The sequence below is a fragment of the Paramisgurnus dabryanus genome, chromosome 8 (assembly GCF_030506205.2).
Source record: "Paramisgurnus dabryanus chromosome 8, PD_genome_1.1, whole genome shotgun sequence".
NCBI classification, from domain to species: domain Eukaryota; kingdom Metazoa; phylum Chordata; class Actinopteri; order Cypriniformes; family Cobitidae; genus Paramisgurnus; species Paramisgurnus dabryanus.
In genome coordinates, this window is record NC_133344.1 from 36,641,885 (window position 1) to 36,664,397 (window position 22,513).

Below are 22,513 nucleotides of genomic sequence, written 5' to 3' on the forward strand. Positions count from 1 at the left end.
CCTGCACTAAGACAATAACCTCTTTCAGATCTTTTTCAGTCACTGTTACAACTTGGACGTGTTTCTGGAAGCCATGTGTTTCATGTCTCGGTACCACTGCCATCTAGCTGTTAGGAGTTGTAACTGCATTTTGTTTAACTTTGAAATAATAATATTTGACTATGCGTGACAGCAAAAATAATGCTTATTCAGATGTTAAGTTGCATTTGATGATTTAATGTCATGCAGCCCAAACGTTTGCGTAGGCAAAAATAGAAAAAAAATGTAACACAATTTTGGTTATTTAGATTCACTCGATTTCGGCAGGTGGACCAAAATCAGACTTACTCAGTGGGGTTGCCGGTCTCAATACGAGCTAAATCGTGGCTAATGCAGGGTTCACACCAGACGCGGTAGAGTTCAAGTCAATGCAAAGATGCGATTATGCATCCTGCGGCGCGATACGTATGGTAGGCACGGCGTGGATGGAAAATTAACCAATCAGGAACTTGCTGTAGTAGTGACGTGATTACAGGAAGCGAGCGGAGTCTCAGCGGAGTCGCAGAAGCATCTGCGATGACGTGAATTTTCACGTGAATGTCTCGAATTACTAGAATCAGGAGTCAAAAACAACATGTAATTAAATTCAAGGTAATCTAGGCTAAACATGGGTTATTCGTAGTCAGTCTATTTATGAGCTAAATAGTGCCTTCGTACAGACAGTGCATAAAACACTTAAAAGAAATTAAACGAAATACATTGTAATCGATGTTACTTGGGCTAGAAGTGGGCTACACATAGCCTGGATATATCAGGTCTATACTGAAACGAGACATTAAAATGACGGCTATTGCTTAGGTGTGTCTTACAGGGAATGCGTAAGACTGGGTAGTCCTGCTATACTAAATTTGCCCTATACAATAGCCTACTCATCTGGATTAAAGCAGCAAACATTAATTGATAGAGTATACAAATGACATAACATTATTTAATATTTGAATTGCAGCTTATATAGTGTTTTGACATGGACAACCCAAGTGTATTTTACCTCAAACTTGCAACTAAGGTATTTAAGTTTCTAAAGTAGCATTCGCTTATCGGGTCAACATTAACACCCTGAAAAAATTATATTCAGAATTAAAAATATTTTTATACCACTTTTTAATGTTTGTGTGATTGTGTTAAGGTGGTCAGGAAATCAGGGGAGGACTAGGACCAAAAAGTGGCTCAGGACTTTTTCCCTTAAAGCGGCCCACCACACCCTTCTCACAACACACCACCGCACACTCTTTCTTCTTCTACACCCTTTTGCTCTTTGGGGAGCATAGGTCATTCATGAACTTTCTCCAGGTGGTTCGATGTTGAGCGATCTTCTCTGCTTCCTTCCAAGATGATGTTGCTTTCTTGAGTTCTGCCTCAACAGACCTTTTCCAGCTGTTTCTTGGTCTTCCTGGCTTTCTTTTTCCTTGTGGGTTCCAGGTTAAGGCCTGTCTGGTCATGTTAGAAGATGGTTTTCTGAAGGTATGCCCAATCCAACCCCATTTCCTGCGATTTATTTGAGTTTCAATTGGTTCTTGTTGTGTGATTTGCCAGAGTTCTTCATTTGTAATGGTGTTAGGCCAGTAAATCTCCAGGATGTGTCGTAAGCATCGGTTAATGAATGTTTGTAACTTATTTGATGATGCTTTTGTGGTTCTCCAAGTTTCTGCCCCATATAATAAAACTGATTTAACATTGGAATTGAAGATGCAAAGTTTTGTGTTTTTGGAAATATATTTTGCGTTCCATATTGGCTTAAGTGTTAGAAAGGCTGATCTTGCCTTCCCTATTCTTGTTTGTATGTCTTTGTCACTACCTCCATCCTTCCCAACAACGCTTCTTAAATATGTATATGTGTCCACCTCTTCTAGTAGCCTGGTAGAACCATCCTCTGCTATTTTGCTTCGCTTCATAGACAGAGTCTGGCTGGGCATAATTGACAATCGTTTTCCTTCTCATGGGAGGGGCTTGTCTGAAGTTTAAAATCATTGGTCTAAACGTAAGCCAATCACATAACGTTTGGATATGATGTGCGTTATGCGCCAGCTCAGCCGCATCAAATTTCTGCTGTAAAACACACGCATGATGTGAAAACAAACCCATCGAGCGAAATACCGAAGTTAACATGGCTATGAACGACTTATGCAGATTATGTAAAGTAAATCGGGCCAGAGCTAGTTGAACACTATCCTTACGGTGTCTTTCCACTCACGTCTAAGTGGAGGAACGCCCCTCTCTCCTCTCAAACTCTTCCACCAGACAGCCATAACCATATGTAAATTAAATCTTCCTACCTTTTTTTCTGGTTAATCAGGAACGTCACCAAAGAATGTTTGCCCACGCGTCCTCCACCATTAACTGTGAACAATGAAATTTCCTTCCATGATATCGATTGTTGTGCACGTCAAGCTGTGCTGCACACAGTTTCTCGCTGACGATCGATAATAGTTGATAAATTAAACTTTTCCCAAAACCTGTCGGGAGTAGGGCAACAACATAATCTCCATTCAAAATGTTTAACAAACACTTTTCTTGTTCGGGATTAAGTTGGCAAGTGCCGGTTATCCACAACAGAGCAAATAGCTTTCTGTGCCTCCATGTCCACTACAAACTACAACCGTACATTCGGCGCTTAGCGTCTACGTCACGGCTCTCAGCCCGCCCTCTGTTCATTGATTCGCCGGTTGTTTTGAAACCTGAGGAAAACGGTTTGAATGGGAGGTATCTCAGACTGAGTACAGAAGCGTAATGAAATTTAGCGGAAGTACAAAGTCTGACGTAGTCAGGCTACTCTTCTAGACCCTCTCCATCCAGTTTTATGGCATCTATTTGTGGTTTATGGTCATCACCTTGGTTTTTGTTTTGTTGATGTGAAGTCCAGTGGTGGCTGCATTTCTGGCAAGTTTTGTGAGTTTGGTCTGCATTTGTGTGTTGGTGTGTGACAAGAGGACTATGTCATCGGTGAAGTCCAGATCTTCTAACTGGGACCACATTGTCCGCTGAATACCCAGATTTTGTTCAGCTGTGGTTGCCTTCATGATCCAGTCAACTGACAGAAGGAAGAGAAAAGGGGACAGTAAGCAGCCCTGTCGGACTCCTGTCTCTATTGTAAAGCTGCCTGTGAGGTTTCCGTTATGTATCACTCTACAGGATGACTTTAAATACAGCTGCTGGGTGATGGTTATAAACTTCTTCGGGATGCCATAATGTGCCATGAGTCTCCATAAAGTCTCTCTGTCTAAGCTGTCGAATGCTTTATGGAAGTCGATGAATGTGAGAATGAGGGATGTATTCCATTCCAGGATCTGTTCAATGATGATACGGAGAGTGGCACTGTGATCGGTGCATGATCTGTCTTGACGGAAGCCTGCTTGTTGTTCTCTGAACTTTTTGTCCAATTCTTTTGATAGTCTTTCCAGAACAATCCTGCTTAAAATCTTCCCTGGCGCAGATGTAAGCATGATGCCCCTGTAGTTGTTACAATCTTTTAGGTTTCCTTTTTTGGGGAGTTTCACCAAGTATCCCTCTGTCCAATCATTTGGCACCCTTTCGTCCTCCCAGATCTGTTTGAAGAGTTGGTGAAGTAGTGTTGTTGCCATCTCTGGGTCTGCTTTGATGGCTTCAGGGGGGATTCCATCAGGCTTTATTGTTTTTCAGTTTTTGAATGGCCTTTCTTATTTCTTGTTTAATGGGCTTGTTGGTATTAACCTGTAGGGAGTGTACGGCTGGAGGGATATCGGCCGATTCAATTGGCCTGGGTCTGTTCAGTATATCTCTGAAGTGCTCGGCCCATCTCTTCATCTGATCTTCTTGTTTAGTGAGTATTTTCCCATCTTTGTCTAATATTGGCCTATCTGGTCTTTTGTATTTGCCTGCTAATTTCCGTGTGGTATCATAAAGCTCCTTCATGTTGTGTTGAGCTGCTGCTTCTTCTGCTTGGGTTGCTAGGTTGTTAAGGAATAGTTTTTTTATCTTTATTGATGTTCTTTTTAGCAAGCTTGTCTGCCAATATGTAGGCTTGCTGTGCTTTAACTTTTGTGGTTCTTGTGCTGCTATTGTTGAGAGTGGTTTTGGCCTGTTTGCGCAATTCTATTTTCTGTAGAGTATCTCCTGTGATCCACTCCTTGTGTTGCCTTGTCCTTCTCCCGCATGTGATCTCGCATGCCTCTTTTTACCATGACATCTAGGAGGGATCTCCTGAACTTCTGGCTGATACAAATGTGATCTATCTGATTTTCAGTTTTGTGGTCTGGAGAGACCCAAGTTGCTTTGTGCACTCTTTTGTGTGGGAATACACTGCCTCCTATAACTAGATTATGAAATGCACAGAAATCTGAGAATTGCTCTCCGTTATTGTTCATTTGCCCTAGACCGTGTTTGCCCATTATGTGCTCTTTGCCCATGTTATCATGGCCTATCTTGGCGTTAAAGTCACCTGTCAGAATAATGATGTCTTTCTGGATGACTTGTTGTAGTACATCATAGAAGTTGTCTTTTGTTTGTTGTTCTGCTTCATTTGTAGGTGCATAGCACTGGATAATAGTGAGTTTCTTGGTCTTGGTATAGAACCTTGCTGTAATGATACGTGAATTTACTGCCTCCCACTCCATCATTGACCTGGCTGCTTCTTTTGAGAGTATTAGTCCCACTCCTTCTGAATGTGGGGCATTTTCCTGTTGATGTCCCGCATATATTATTGTTTCTCCACTAGAAAGTTGTGTTTTTCCTGATTGAGTCCACCTAGTTTCACCGAGTCCTATCAGGGAGAGGTTGTACTGTTTCATTTCAGCTGCTATCTGAGATGCTTTACCGGCTTGATACATCGTTCTAACATTCCATGAACCTATCTTTGTACTGTGTTTGGTTGTAAGAAGGGGGGTCAGCTGGGCAACGTCCTTTCGGCTTGAGTTGTCCAGTGTCATATTCGTCTGGGGGGGAGACACCTTCTACTTCCAAACCTGTCTGAATGTTATCCATGAATGTTTCTGTAATCATATTTAACCACTAGGCGGGTGATTGGCCCACCTAGCTTCACCGGAGCCCCATTTGCCAGCGTGTTTCCGGGTAGGTCCAATAAACCGCACACTGGCCCAACATAAATGCTACTTATACTTTTTTAGGAAATCAAATTCATTATAAAATAATTCATTTGAACTATTTGCCAGTGATATCTTACCAACCATGTCATAAAACAAGGTTTAACCTGAGGCTTCTCTGTTCTGTTTTTGTGTCAGATCTGAGGGTAAAGATCTCTCACAAGTTTTATAAATCATTATCGAGAACAAATAAATTTACTGAAAGCTACCAGAAAAGCCAGGTAACCAAAGGTGTGAATGGACTTGCTAACATGAGATGGAAACACAGGTCTATTTATGGATACACTGTTTCTGGATATACTGACCAAAATCAAAAAACTTTTGTCTAAACAAATGAAACAGTCACAAAATCTATTTTCAAAGAAAACATAAAAACGAACTAAAAACGGTTCTAACCTTAATAAGATTTGTAAATACATCCATAATATACACACATTTATACTTTATTTATACTGTATGCTATAAACATCAGTCATTTCTATTTGCTTGACTGACAGGAGCACATGTACAGTGAGCCGGGACGGTTAAAGGGAGAATATGTACCGTGAGCATTGGCGGTTAAAGGGACAATGTGTAGTTTCTCAAGTATTTTATTAGTCAAAATCAATGTCTTTATTCATAAATATGTACTTATTGGCGTCAAATTACCTCTGCCGAAGATCTGACTTTTCTTTGTAAGCTTAGAATTTCCTCTCTTTGTTTACATTTAATGGGTAAGTCCTAGAAGGCTTCCTTGTCATTTCACCATATTGATAAACTATAATAGCAGAAAGGGACAGAAAGCACTATCCTACCGCAAAGCATTTTTGTTCAGAACACGTGAACCAGCTGAAACAAACAAGGAGATCAGTGATTACATAACGGCTACCGTAGTGGCAACACGTATTTGGAAAAGTGATCGGTGCTAGAGAGCACTATTTGTTTGAATGCAAAATACAATTCACTAGATGAGGGAAATCCTACTTATTGTGAAAGGGACCATGGCCATACTCACCATTGAGGTCCCTGAGGTCCAGACTTCGGTCATTTTCTGACGCTCGTCTTATTTGACTCAACGCTCAGCGCTTGTTTTGATTCTTGTGGTGCCGCGCAGACCGATCGGCATGTGATGTCTTAGCACCGCGAGACTGATTCAATAGTAAATGACTCAGTATGCTTGCGGTAGTGTGATGTCACAGGTCTGCGCTGCACCCCATTAAGTAAGATAAAGTCAAAAATATTCAGAGATGACCAATAAAATCAAACCAGACAGACAGAGGTGCAACACAGAGGTCAGATGCGCAGTTAGTGGAATTGCAAGAAAGATGTAAGTAATCAAGCGCTCGCTTTTATACAGCAGTGTAATGACGAGAAATTGGAAACTGCAGTAATTGTCAAAATTAAAAATTCAATGCTACCTTTTAATTCTTAAAGATATCTTTTTACTGTATAATGATTAGATTCACTGTGTTGTACTGGACTGCTGCGAAGCTTGAACTTGAAAACGTGACGCATCACGTGAGCGGTACAACGCTTCATCCATCGGTAGCGCACGTGCACGGAGTTTAAACAAAGAACTTATATTGACAAGAAATGAAAGCCAATAGAACGTGCCTTTGCAACACCAGCGCCCAGCAGCAGCCCTACACTTTCGCCATTTTGGAATGAGAGCGACTCGAGAGTCGACTAGAAGTGATGTGTTGTTTGTGAACGAGCGACTACCAACACTTTCCATTAGCTTCTTGTTGTCGCTATCAGCTACTTTTACAGCTTATTGTCAGATATTTAGACAAGTCTTCCACTTTTCCCCCCCAAAACCTTCAGTTTGGTTTGAAATTCTTTGAAGTTTCAGTATAACCATTACAAACACTGAATCATTACCAACAACATACATACCAACATAAACTCATATATCCACACATATGCTACATATACATAAACATATACACATATATACATCAGAATTGCTCAGAAATGGATTAATTTAAATAAAAACAAATAGCCACTGTCCAAAAGTGGCAATTATAGGATAACAGACATAATGCATCATGTTCTATAAGATTATCATGTTTGTAGCGGGATCCAGGGGATTAATATGTACAAAATATACCTACCTTTGGTTTAAATGAGCCCATGTTCATCTTTTGGCTTAAACATTTTGTTGCATTCAATCTAAAAGCCTAATAACCAGTACCTGTTGAAGTCATTAAAGTTAATTAGATAGCAAAAGAAGAAAAATCACCCACTGGTCCTGACTGTAACTTCTTCCTAGTGTTGAGCTCTGCAATTTGAAGAAATTTTAAGGTTTATCATGGTATTTTGAATTCCTGAACAACTAGTTACTGCAGTTAACATGAAGTCATTTGCTTCATTAACAGACAGTTAATCAGATGTAAAGTTTAAAATTCAGCCTTGCATTATGTTTACATACAGTACAGTTAGTATAATGCATGCAGTAATGCATGTAGGGCAAAATGAATATTTATCTAATGTGGGGTATTGTAAAGTAATCATTAATTCACGTATGCTTTTTAATAATTACAGTTTTCTTTCATGGGATATGGACCCCCTGAAGTTGCCTTGGCCCACCCATTTATATAATTCTAGTTCCACCAAAGCATTACTGATGTTGTATTTTAGCATATTAAGTGTATAATAAGTGTGTGCATATTGTGAATTAATTTAATAAACTAATTATTGATAGCCTTTAGTTAATTCACTAAAATTATCCTATATTCAGTTAGCTTATGTTTACTTTACTGACACAGCCCAGTGTGCCCAGGATGGTAAAATAATTATTACAATGTATTCCTAATGACCAACACAAGTCTTCTGCATACTGACATGGTTTGAAATCTAAAGTTATTTGATTCTTTGGTTTCTGATGTATTAAAATTCATATATGAAAGCAAAGAAATTATAATTTTTTCCTGGGGTGCATGCCCTGGAAAAATACTTATATGGACCTCGGTACTTACAAAATCCTGCATTAACGGGGATGGTTAAAGGGAGCACGAGTTCTGTGAGTGGGACAGTTTAAGGGAGCACATGTCCAGTGAGCGGGGGCTGTTAAAGGGAGCAGATGTCCAGTGAGTCTGCAAGCGAGAGCTCATCATTAATCAACACGCTGCATGCAGTCAAACACACCTAAACACACCAAATAATACTGACGTATCTTGTGCACTTCTGTGGGTGCTCTACAATTTTCATGGCTGTTTGAGCTCCTGAGCACCCTTAGGATTGGCGTCTAATCATTACACATTTGTACACATTTTTAAAGTTTACACAAGTTAAAGTTTGTTTAGCCTGTCTTTTTGTCTGGTTGAGTCTTTTGGATGGCGTAATCAGATGCATGTAGTCCTACCAAAAGTCGACAAAAAGTTTATGTATTTTTTTTTTAATCTAATGGGAGTAAGTAATAATATTTATGCTGGGGTTTTTTTTATCGGTGAATTCATTTTGTTTAAAAAATTTGAATGAATGTGAACATGCAGATGTCCTGCCATGAATACATAAATTATGCTGTGGATGTTTCCTGTCCATATGTAAAAATAAATGATATTGTGCCCATTTCAGTCCAGTGTTTGTTGAATTCCAACAAATGCAAACTTCACCTAACAGCAGTATAAAAGACTAAGCAAAAAAAAAGCTAAAAAAAATGTGTGTCAATAAATCAAATATTCTCTTTTCAATTATTCCTTAAATCATGAGCTGGGCCATCATTTGTTTAGTTTTAATGGATGATAAAGGGCGTTCTTGAGTACTGAGAGAGAGAAAAGTGAGGAACGGGAAGAGAGAGAGAGAGAGAGAGAGAGAGAGAGAGAGCGAGGAAGAGAGAGGGGGGGGCTCTGTCTGTTATCTCTTCTGTAAGCTGGAGATGCACCGGTCTCTGTGTGTGCGCGCGCGCGTGTTATTTGCTGTGTTTGTGAGCACCGGAGATCCGCCATGACTTACATCGCGGTCGTTCTCCGCTCGGCGGCGGCGGCGGTTCTCACCGGTGAGCGGCTCTAATATAGCGTCACTCTGTCAGATAAACATGTCATGAGAGAAAGAGAGTCCATCAGAGAAGATGACTGTAAGTTCTCATCTAATGCTCATACATGTTTTCACACATTTATTTCAGCTGATGTGTTGGGCGTTTAGTTATTGGGCGTTTTTGGAGGCGTCTTGAGCTCATCGGACCTTAATGTGAAAGGGGTATTATTAAAGCTCGCGTTTGGCTGTGCTGTGATATCAGCTGTCTCTGCTTTATTTTAGGAGCATGACATCATTTGACAGTGACTGGGCAACATGCAGCCATTCAGTTATATTTCATACAGTACATTTAATATTTCTTTTATATTTCATACAGTGCGTTCAGTACAGGACAATGGTTTTAAACGAATGGTGTTCAGAGAGATTTAATGAGAGTGTGTTATATTACTGTAAATTTTTAACTTTTACACATAGTCGGCTTTGTGTCTTATGTGTGATATATATTAGTATATTGTGTTATCTATATGTGTTATACAGATATCATTACAGAATAATTATAAAACTAAGAATGTGTCAAATGAATATTCTGCTGTGGCAGATTGGGCGTGATTGCGCGTGCGTGTAACACTGAAAATCGCACGCACGCACGCTCACTCGTGTTTGATTAAATCTTTCTTTTAAAACATTATCTTTTTATGATAAATTATATATCACACAGAGTAAAGATAAGGCTGACAGCACGACTATATGACGCGTGAGATTTAAGCTCCTGATCTCGAGAAATCACGCGAGAACACAGAACTCCTCTGACAGAGACTTCAGTTTGTTATAAACCCTTATAATGCCCAAAGAACCAATTTCTGCAAAAATATAAAAAGGATCTTTCAGACGACTCTTGTGTATTTTGAGAAAGAAACTATAAGACATATTTTTTAATGAATAAATTTTATTAGATTGATATTGAATATGTAGGCCTATTTGAAGTATTCTGTGGGAGAAAAATCAAAATACAGAAAAAATATGTTTTGAGAAAACAAATTCTTTAAAGGTCATAGTTTTTAAATCGTATTATTTTATATAGTAGATTCAGTCATAAATGCAAGTGGCTCGGATGAAGCCCAGTATCACCCCTTTAAAGGTTCAAATGAATATTTATTTTAAAACATTAAAAGGACTTTTAATGCCACCAGGACTATGGAATATAACAATGCGTTAAAGTCCTCCTTTGGAAAGGATACCCTCATTATTTTTTTACATTTTTGACTTAATTTTTCGTTAAATTGTATTAGTTTTTACTTCAAATGTTATTTGCACAATTATAAAGGCTGTTTAAATGTTTAAATATTGTTTACAATCTATGCATAATAGCTTAAATAAAAATAAAAACCAATTTTCCCCATGTGATAGGAACACCAGTATTTTTGTGACCTTTTGAGTTCCCCATGTGGAAACAAGGATATAAATCAAACAGGATGATGTTTCTTTGAAATCTAAGGTATCAAAAAGTTTTCTGTGAAGGTTGGGGTTAGGGTTTGGGAAAGAGAATACAATATACAGTTTGTATAGTATAAAAACCATTAAGTCTTTGGAATGTCCACACAAAACATGGAAACCAGAATGTGAGTGTGTGTGTGTATATATATATACCAGGCCACTTTATTGGGTACACCTTACTAGTACCGGGTTGGACCCCTTTTGCCTTCAGAACTGCCTTAATCCTTTGTGGCACAGATTCAACAAGGTACTGGAAACATTCCTCAGAGATTTTGGTCCATATTGACATGATAGCATCACGCAGTTGCTGCAGATTTGTCGGCTGCACATCCAGGGCACGAAGCTCCCATTCCACCACATCCCAAAGATGCTCCATTGGGTTGATATCTGGTGACTGTTGAGGCTATTTGAGTTCAGTAAACTCATTGTCATGTTCAAGAAACCAGTCTGAGATGATTTGCGCTTTATGACATGGGGCTTTATCCTGCTGGAAGTAGCCATCAGAGAATGGGTACACTGTGGTCATAAAGGGCTGAACATGGTCAGAAACAATACACGATGCTCAATTGGTACTAATGGGCCTAAAGTGTGCCAAGAAAATATCCCCCACACCATTACACCACCACCAGCAGCCTGAACCATTGATACAAGGCAGGATGGATCCATCCTGCCTTGATGTTGTTGACGCCAAATTCTGACTCTACCATCTGAATGTCGCAGCAGAAATCAAGACTCATCAGACCAGGCCACGTTTTTCCAATCTTCTATTGTCCAATTTTGGTGAGCCTGTGTGAATTGTAGCTTTATGTTCCTGTTCTTAGCTGTCAGGAGTGGCACCCGGTGTGGTCTTCTGCTGCTGTAGCCCATCCGCCTCAAGGTTGGACGTGTTGTGCGTTCAGAGATGCTCTTCTGTATATCTCGGTTGTAACGAGTGGTTATTTGAGTTACTGTTGCCTTTCTATCAGCTCGAACCAGTCTGGCCATTCTTCTCCGACCTTTGGCATTAACAAGGCATTTGCGCCCACAGAACTGCCACTCACTGGATATTTTCTCTTTTTCTGACCATTCTCTGTAAACCCTTGAGATGGTTGTGTGTGAAAATCCCAGTAGATCAGCAGTTTCTGAAATACTCAGACCAGCCCGTCTGGCACCAACAACCATGCCACTTTAAAAGTCACTTAAATCACCTTTATTCCCCATTCTGACGCTCGGTTTGAACTTCAGCAGATCGTCTTGACCATGTCTACATGCCTAAATGCATTGAGTTGCTGCCATGTGATTGGCTGATTAGAAATTTGCATTAACACCCAGTTGGACAGGTGTACCTAATAAAGTGGCCGGTGAGTGATACAATTGATATATATATATAATTGAGATATATATATATATATATATATATATATATATATATATATATATATATATATATATACACAATTTGACATTTGTATTAACCTTACAGTATAGTGAAACAACACAAAATACACCAAACCTGTACACTTATAACTTAGCCTTATAGCCATAACACTTATTGTGTACAAGGCAAGTTGTTCAAAATAACTACAATCTAAACACATCATCACTATAAATACAGAAAACTACTGTAAAGACTATTAATTTTGCAGAATAACAATTACAAAACGAAAATCTATTTCTCGAACCGAGTAATTTTATCTCACGGTAACAGTATATTTCATGGTATACATGTTTTTCAGTTTATAACGTTATTGGAATATAAAAAATTGTAGAAATTTGCCCCTCATTATAGCTTTTAACTAAATGATCATCACAGTTTTTATATATGGGCAAGTTAAAGTAAAAACACCCTAAAGATAACAGCAGATTAAGTCTTGATAGACAGAATCTTATTTTTAAATAGTTAATTATCTTGAAGGCTATTGAAGATCTAGGGACCTATCATACACCCGGAGCAATGCAGTGCAAAGCACGATGCAAGTGTTTTTCGCTAGTTTCAGCCCGCCACATTGTTTTTTTAAAGGAACACGCCCAGATTTTGGGAATTTAGCTTATTCACCGTATCCCCCAGAGTTAGATAAGTCCATACATACCTTTCTCATCTCTGTGCGTGCTGTAACTCTATCTGACGCAGCCCCCGCTAGCTTAGCACAAAGACTGGAAAAGAATGGCCTCAGCTAGCATACTGCTCCCAATAAGTGAACATTTTCCTATTTATGTGTTGTGATTTGTATAGTCACACCATGTACAAATAACAAGGTGATATGAGACACATCTATCTTTTAACAGTATACATACTGGGAACTATATTCTCTGAAGACGAAGCACTGCTACTTGGCAGAGTGATTTGCTCACAGGACCCGAGAAGCCCCTGGTGAGGAGCAGAAAGTTCGGTCAGAGTTGTGCAAATCACTCCGCCAAGTAGCAGTGCTTCGCCTTCTGAGAATATAGTTCCCAGTATGTATACTGTTAAAAGATATTGTGCCTATGTGCCTATGACCTTGTTATTTGTACACGGTGTGACTATAAAAATCACAACACAAATAGAAAAATTTTCACGTTATTTTGTCACTTACTGGGAGCAGTATGCTAGCTGGAGCCATTTACTTCCAGTCTTTGTGCTAAGCTAAGCTAGCAGGGGCTGCGTCAGACAGAGTTACAGCACGCACAGAGATGAGAAAGGTATGTATGGTCTTATCTAACTCTGGGGGATACGGTGAAAAAGCTAAATTCCCAAAATCTGGGCGTGTTCCTTTAAGCAACAAACCTTTTTTAAGCAATGCTTTTCAAATCATGTAGGCTATCTATACATTTACATCAATTAAAAGCCTGTTAATTTTACTTCCATGACTGAAAGAAAACGACTTTTAGGCTTTATTAAAAAAAATTCAATACAAATAAAAACAACGTTATTATTTTAACATCAATCTGGTGGACTGGTGGACTTCTTCCACTGTCTAAATAGGGAATCGGCATAGTGCAAGTGCAACTGGCTTTTAAAGGGGATGAGAGACGAGACTCTCATTGGTTTATTGCACGTAACCCCCAAAACACACCCATAACTCATTACGAGAATAGGAACAACCAAGTGGATTCGGACATGCCCGTTTAGACCGTGCGCCGTGCCCTTTAGACAATGCACTTAGATCGTTAAAATAGGGCCCTTAAAGTTATACACTACAAAACGTATACTAAATACCATACTTTAATTGATTCAAACTGATGGGGGAAGTTTGTCAAAACCAACCTTTGTTTCAAAACGATCTTCAGTTGTGTGTCATTGTTTTACTGCTCCTGAGCCATTCAACCTCAGCCTCCCCAAACCATAAATATAAAATATGTTTGATTTATTTACACCTCTTGATGGAACTGAGCCAATGAGAGTGAAAGAGCTTCACCAACCGGATGTTTTGTGTATTAAATGACGTCCACAAACTTTTTAAGTGAAGAAAATAACAAAATAAAAACAACATTGCCTAATAATAATTAATAATAATAATTAGTTACATTTATATACGCTTTTTCTGCAGACCTCAAAGCGCTTTACATATGAATGGGGGAATCTCCTCAACCACCACCAATGTGCAGCATCCACCTGGGTGATGCGACGGCAGCCATATTGCGCCAGAAAGCCCACCACACACCAGCTTATTAGTGAAGAGGAGACCGAGTGATATAGCCAATTAGAATATGGGGGTGATTTGTAGGCCAACGGGCAAGTTTTGGCCAGGATGCCGGGGCACACCCCTACTCTTTTTTGAATGACATCCTGGGATTTTTAACGACCATAGAGAGTCATGTTGAGAGTTAATGTTGATCAAACCTTTTTTTCAAGGGTTAAGATTGTTTTTGTGCTAATCAACATTATGTAGCAAAAGCTTAACCCAAGGATATTCCTTTAAAGGAACTTTTATATGGATGGATACATATGTGTTACTTAGATGTGATTGCGGGGCATACACTAGACAGTTTGGGGTCTCTCTGATGTTTGACACACAGAATGTTTAAAGAAGAACAAAATCAGAATGCAAAACAGTACAATAAAACAGTATACACATAATATAGGACAGAAACACAATAAGGTCGTGTTACATCGTGTGAATATGATCATAAAGTGTTTGTTTTCTGACGCTGTGATGTTTATACATTTACATACCTGCCGTCCCCTGATAGCGTTTTATTTTTTACGATAATCAAGAAAAATCAGTATGAGGTGATACATTTATTAAATTCTTTTTTTATGTCTTTAATGTCTTTTATACAGGATTACAGAGAGGATGGCATGGACCTGGGCAGTGATGGTTCCAGTCGCTCCAGTTCTGAGAACAACTCCAACAAGGTGACGCCATGTTCTGAATACAAATCTTCTCCCAGTCTGGATCTGGCCGGTCTGGACGACTATGAGGAAGATGAAGACTGCCAGCCGTACCGGAGGAGAGTACTGCTGGACTGGGAGAGAGAATATGACGACCGGCAACAGGACTATAACCACACTGGAATGTTCCACGAATCCATTGACAGCCGCAACTTGGCCGAGGAATTGCAAAAGGTCGAGTCACCTGCGCCCCCGTTGGTTAACTGCGTGTCCAAGGAGCGTAAACAGAACGGTAATCTGATAGAGCTCTTTGACCACCCGCTGTCACCCGGCTTTTGTAAAAGTAAGACCTTAAGCAGACCTGACCGTGAGAGTGCCGTCATGAGACGGGAAGCTGGAGAGGCGGGATGTGGGCTGGGAGGATGCAGAGAAGAATGTTTGGAGGAAAGTCAACTTCCTGCCATGGACTGGGCGGCTCTGGAGAGACACCTCGCAGGTCTGCAGTTCAGAGAACGACAGCAGAACCACGGCCTGACTCGAAGCAACTCCACCTATGTGAGTCCGTCTGTTAATATCATTGATGGCTGTTGCAGAGCATGTAATGTTTAGATATAACATAACAGTGGGGTTGAGATCAAGGACTAGCCTTTTTTCTGACCAATAGCAGGCACACATAGAAAAACTACATTTTATGAAATAACACCCAAAACATTTGCTTAATCACAGAAAAAAGGTGTTTGTACAGTATAAAAACCATTACGTATATAGAATGTCCCCACAAAACATGGTAACCTGTGTGTGTGTGTGTGTGTGTGTGTGTGTGTGTGTGTGTGTGTGTGTGTGTGTGTGTGTGTGTGTGTGTGACTGCGTGTGTGATTGGGATGTGCGAGTCTTAATATTACAGCTGCTACTTGTTAGTCCTGAAAACAACAGTAAATTACATTAAAATAAAACAAATATTTTATTGTTCAAATTACTGTCAATTTATTGTTACATTAAAAAACGTTTTATAAATAAGACATAATAATTCAACTGGAGCCATGTGTATGCATATTCAACACAGGCTGTTAGTAGAGACTTAATCAAGCATATGGTCATTTACTTCAACTCACCGCTGCTGTGATCACATCCTCTCTGAGAACATAACTGAGATTTATTACAGAAAAAGAAGACTTCATTAAACCTTAATACAAAATACACAATAGCAGGTGGATCAGAACATGACTTAATGTTAAATAATCATAACACAAGGTACCGCATATTTATGATCTATGTTTAGCACTGGCATATATAATAGAGTATGACGTTTTTAAATGGATTATACAATCCGTGTGTTTGTTGTAGTCCAGAAAAAAGAAATTTACTTGGAGACGATATCTTGCACCATCTTTAACTTTGTGAGATGTACATTTTGTAATAATGTAATAATACACACCTACACACCAAAGGAAATTTATGGTTATCTGTAATATCGCGATTGTCCACTAGATGCACACTTACCCAATATAAAAAACTTCCTTCACAAAAATGCAATTATTTGAGCTTTTTGCAAAAAAAATATTTTTGAAGACAAATACCCATATTTAAGAGTTTATAAGCAGAGAAAAAAATATAGATAGGATGAAACGGTTGCCTGTTTTGTTTGTTTGTTTATTGTTTGTTTGAAAGCAGAGGGTATGTTCTTTCATTTGATACAATTGTATGTTTGCGTATTTTTAGAAGAAATTTTTCCTGGAAGACAATTTGTGAAACTTTTGTGAAAATTTTCCTGGAAGGCAAATGCTGACGGGCAAAAAGAAAAAAAAATTGCTGGCGGGTAATGAGTTAACATAGAATTGCATACAAGTTGAAAATGAAAACCAATAAATAAAAGAGAACATAAATTAAATCTGAATTTTGGGACATATTTTGCTATTTTATTTTTATTTTATCATTTAATTAATTTTAAATCGGCTAAAAAAACTTCCATAACAACAATCCTTTTTAACCAATCCTATCTTATTAACATATACGCAAACAGAAATACAGAAATTAATAAATTTAAAAATAAATAAATGTAGAAAAACATACATAAATGTGGAAATACATAAATAAATGTAGAAACAAATGCAGTATAACAGAAATAGTGCAAAAATAATAACATAAAAGTTGATAATTTTAACAAAACAAAATATGTATTTATTTATGTATTTATGTCTACATTCTTTTATTTCTCATTTATTTATGTATTTATTTATTCATTTCATTTATTACTCATTTATTTATTTATTTCTACATTTATTTATGTATTTATTTATTAACACAAGTTTAAGTCATTTTTCAGCCTCCATAGGTTAGTGAATATGTGTGTCGTGTATGTGATGTGTGTATAGAGTCAGCAGATGGCGCTGCTGCTCACTGTGTTGTGTGAGATGAGTGTGTAATGTACTGCGGCACTGCTTTTTATTCTACGGATTCTTTAAAACCAGGAAAGAAACAGGGGCAGGACTTAATGGCATATTTATTATGCAAACAAACTGATTTGAGGCTATAACTTATATAAGATCTCTGTGTCTTTGTTCTTCAGAGACAGTATTAATCATATTCAATGACAAATAATACTGCCAAATATTACAGCTCTAGAAAACGATGTCCCTTTGTTGTCACATTTTATTATTGATTGAAATCATTGTTGATGGGTCATCTCATCTTGATCAACTGTTTTGCAGTCTGTCTGTTGCTCTTTCCTATACAACAGCTTTACAGGGATGATACCAAGATGGTGGTTGTAATTAAGTGACTTGGGAAGGAATTTGGTGTTATCTGGTGTTATCAGCTGAAGTGAACATGAGGAATGTTGGGGGTGGTTGTCCTTCAGATATTTCTCATCATCAGCAGATGCCAGTGGACATCCTGAACTTTACACAATCAATCATTTTACAACTTTTACAGACAAACAATAATTTACATTTATGCATATGCAGACGCTTGTGCAGTCAAGCTATACATTTTATTATTGTGTGTGTTCATTGGAATTCAAACAGGTGACCTTTGAGCCGCTAAAACAATCTTCAGTGAGATTCTGTCTTAAAACATTGTTGAAATGAGCATGTGTGTAGTACAAACACATGATGTGACACTGAAATCTTTTCACTCTGTTACTCTACACATCACTTATTGTAAACATAACTCGTCTCCATAGTTGAATGAGTAACACAATTAGTGATATTGGTTTAGTGATCTAATTAGGTATTAAGTTATAAGGGGTCTTATTAAATAAGTATTGCGAACAGAGTCTGAAGCTGCGTCCCAATTCACCTACTTATACTATGCCCTTGATAGTATGAACTGTATTTGTGTCGGTAAAGTACATACTTTTGAGTGCAGAACAACACAGGATGCACACTGGGACATACTAACGCAAAACAGAAGTGATCCTTAAAGCAGACATATCATGCTTTTAAATCTGTTCTCTTTACATATAAATCATCTATTTGTGGTCTATATAAAGCGGATCTGCAATGCTTGGGTCTGAATTCCTCATTATTATAGCCCCACAGGCCCCTTTCTACGCCTTTTCTGATGTGCATCTGAGAGCAACTCATTTTGGTGATGTCTTTTTAAATGCACGTCATACCCTGCCCCCTCTCCAGGTTGCAGAGGTGACACTCGGTTAAACTCCACCCTGTTCGGCCATTTTTGTAGTTTTATAGCAGAGATACTATTATCTAGCGGCACAGAAACTTTTTATTCACTCGTTATTCACAAAATGTCAACAACGGAAGACTTGTCCGTCCAGCCTTATATGTTCGAGCCAGAGTCAGAAACGGAGCGAGAGGAAAATGAAGACGACGAACCTGCAGAACAACGTCTTCATATGGAGGTATCGCAATGGTGTGAGGCTGCAGCCTCCGGAGGTCGCATTTCCAGGCTGCATACGTCATCAAGGCTGTCTTATTTCAAAATAATAACAATTATAAAGTTGACTATTATTCTTAGTTAATCGTAAGTTGTTGTAATATGTTCATGACTTGCAAATGTAATGATCAGTTAACTTAAACCAGGCTTGATGACCAAAAGCGATCTCCGCATGCTGCAGCCTTCGGATTGAGAAACAGCACTGCTAAACCATGACAACCGTGTACTTTAAAAACAGTAAAGTTATTTACAGCTTACTGAAGTGCTCTGCTCGTCGTCTCCAAAGATAGAAGTAATTGACCCCTCAATCAGACGAAGTCTATCGGCAAATCCTTCTTTATACTGGCGGAGATTGGTGAAGTAGTTATCCTTGAAGTGCTTCGGGCACACAAAAATGACTTTACCCACAGATGTGGGTACATTTCTTACTCTCTCGTAACTTCTGCATCCTTGAGTTTGGACTACAATATCGCAGCGAGAAATAAAAAATGGCGGATTGCTCGAAGTGTTGGGCTGGGAGTCGATGTCCTTATTTGGCAGTTCCGCTGCAAATACTGTGACGTAATTGTTCAAAAAACTTAATAGATAATAGAAAAATCAGAACAGGTTGGAAAATATGACCAAAAAAGAATATAAAGATATCAACAAAGCACCTGAAGAGACTAATTTCAACTTTTATGTACTTATAAACACTACAAATATACATCAAAATGCATTTAAGAGCCAAGAAAGTGGATTTAGCATGATGTGTCTCCTTTAAAGGTGCCAATGAATGCATTGAAATAATTGTTAAATTGTTTTCTACATAGGTATGTGGCCTTATTATTAAACAGTAGACCATCTGGAAACTTTATGGATACTCATTTTAACATACTATGATTTCTGACATACCAATTCTAATTTTATATACTATTTAGAATGGATAGTATGCAGATTGGGACGCAGGGTGAGTAATAATGGCTAAATCACAGTTAGGCACACACAACTTATTACACGGCTCTCTGGAATGCTTGATTCTGATTGGTCAGTTGAGACATTTGCAGGTTCGTTCTTTTCAAATAATAACCGCTCCAAAGTAATAACGCATAGCCGGTACTACTTGTACGAGTAAAATCGCTCCGCGCCAATAAAGATCAATAAAGAATACTGTTTGGCGCCATCTTGTGACAAACACTGGACAACCACGACAAGACACAGAGAGCTTACTGAGACTGAACTTGACAAAATAGAGCATGACAGCTACGAAGCCAACACACAAAAAAATACAGAATGGGCATTAAAACTTCTCAAAGACTGGCTAAAAGAGAAAAAAAATGGAGACAGACAAGTATGAAGCAGAGGATCTTAATAAGGTATTACGATCATTTTATGCATCTGTGCAAAGTTTCGCGGAAGGATAAAAATGTTAATTTAAAACAAATATGCCAATAAAATGTTTCAAATTCATATTCATGTCCGTTTTTTTTCTTATGTGACAAGTAGCCGTGTAATAAGCGGGATAATGTAGAGGCAGCTCCGCTTCGCGTCGGGTCCTGATCACACTGTCGGGGCTTATTTCTCGATAACTACCGGCTGCCTCTACATTATCCCTTACATAATCCAGGGTGTCCAGCGATGTTTACATCCATGAGGTTTTAAAAATGAAACTTAAACAACATTGTGAAGATGATTTAGGTAAAACTTAACATTTTTAAAAAAAAATTAACATTTTTAAACAGTGTGTACTTGTCTATTTACTACTCAGACTGAAAAAGGCTTAACTAAAAAAAGAAGTGAAGCAGCTGTGGTGACGAACAGATCGAGAACGTTGGGTGTATGTAGCTGGTCACTGGACCAAAGCGAGGCAGGATGTGTTTAATCACGTTTGTCTCCTTCTTTACTGTTACTGATAATTTTAACGCTTTCCCTTTGTACAAACTCATATGAATTAACCAACTCATAAAATACGTATGAATTCCCGTGAGATCAGGCTGGACATCCACAAACACTGCCTCGGTGTGAGCTCGGCCTACGCATCTGAGGTTTTGGCCGTCTGAGAGAGAGAGAGGTATTAACCACATCCATAAATACACAGATGAAATGGCATCTTTAAACAGACAATGTCTGCCAGTCTGCCATCTTTTATGAACATTTCTCTCTTTTATGCTTGTTGTTGAGGCAACCAGGAGAACTCATTCACTGAGCAGTATATGCAAGAGGGACCGGTGAACTATCATAAATAGATAATAAATAGGAAAAAAATTGCATTTAAAAGCACATTGCATTTGCTTTGAACAACAAATCTGATTGAGTGGAGCAAGCCACTTCTTTATAAACCTTGACAATTCTCATTGGCTTTTTCTGAAAGATTTAAGGTGAATAGGCTCCTTAAGGCCTTACGGCGCATTCACACAAGGCGGTAGCGTTGACGCTTCCCATTCACTTTTAATGGGTGACGTCAAGCGTTGGCGAACTGAATTGTAGATCCGTCGGCGCCGTGTCAAATTACGTCCCAAATCTAAGTGTGCGATATAAAGCATCACAGTTTGTTTTTAAAACTTTAATTTCACTTTGCTGACATGAACTTACTCAGCCAATATTAAAGATATCAAGTTTATATTTTAACAAAATGTTCTTTATATTATGTAGGATGATTTTATGTAGAAAACAGTAAATCATAAAATAAATATTTCAGCTGGATTTTCACAAGGAGGGTCACAAACAATTATAGTGTATAAAGCTAAAGGTTTTTGAGTTAAGGTTTATACAAACAATATCATGTTTGTTTAATTCTTGTTTATGAATGTTGCATTTTCTAATGTTGAATGTTGTATTTTTCTATTAAATTGACATTTGCACAATGGTAGGTCTCAAGACTGATAATAGTGGTCAAAAGTAATAGCTATTATTAAATTGCAGACAAAGATTTTAGATAAGTAGTTTATAACAAGAAAAAAAATGACAAGTAAATTACATTTGTTTATATATCATTTCTAACACGTATAAACTATTACACTGAGCTCATGTTACTGTGTAAAATGAATGTATACAATGTTAGCTACAGGTCCTTAAGTTCTTGCTCATCATCACCTCTCATCCTTAGCAAACCAAAACATTTTATTTTCAACAAGGTATTTGTTTCAGAGATCAGTTTAGCCACTAGCCAGACCGATAAATATATACAGACCAGAAGTTCACTTCAGTTCATAACCTTAACAATGTGTGTGTGTCCAATGAAACCGTATATGACTGAGAGATCAGAAGAGACAAAGGTGGAGATTTCACTTAAATGTAATGTAGTCTGAAGAAAAGTTTAAATTATGAGCCTCAAACACCATCATGACCTCACCTCTGTGTCTCAGATTACTGCAGGTTCCAACATGCTGTCTTGCTCTCTCTGTAGTGTGTTAGTCTGCCTCACTGAGCTTTAACTTTAACTTTGATTCATGTAGTTTTCATACTGATCCACTATGTGTTGAACATAACTTCGGTTTAACGAATGAGTGTGGATTTAACATCAGTGCTGGATTCATCTGCTCAGGTGACAAACCTCACACAGGTAACCTAACCTCAGTACCTCTTTTATCTTCTCAATTCTTCTCATCTGAAGTTTCTGGATTAGGAACTCACTTCCTCTTAGTTTGTGATCAGACAGTCACAGGTGAAGAGAACAAAATGGTCTGTTTTGTATCCGTCTGTAGAGGTGTTGTGTGAGGAGATTAATGAAGCTTTACACTAATTTTTATCTTCTCATTCCTCATTATGTTACATTTCAGTGTAGAAA

At 38.3% G+C, this 22,513-nt stretch overlaps 1 protein-coding gene and 1 pseudogene across 2 annotated transcripts in view; one reads left to right on the top strand and one right to left on the bottom strand.

Annotated features, from left to right (window-relative positions):
• Window positions 1-1,169: 1,169 nt before the first annotated feature.
• LOC135770286 (uncharacterized) lies at window positions 1,170-4,940 on the bottom strand (annotated as a pseudogene).
• A 4,022-nt stretch (window positions 4,941-8,962) lies between these two features.
• schip1 (schwannomin interacting protein 1) overlaps window positions 8,963-22,513 on the top strand; it is a 42,592-nt gene continuing 29,041 nt past the window's right edge. The window contains exons 1-2 of one of the 2 annotated variants that reach the window (XM_065281693.2): window positions 8,963-9,168; window positions 14,803-15,408. In XM_065281693.2, coding sequence (XP_065137765.1) covers window positions 9,163-9,168; window positions 14,803-15,408 — 612 coding nt within the window. In that variant the 5' untranslated portion in view covers window positions 8,963-9,162. Of the gene's footprint in view, window positions 9,169-14,802; window positions 15,409-22,146; window positions 22,289-22,513 lie in introns of those variants that run through there. The other variant, XM_065281694.2, reaches the window with a different exon arrangement.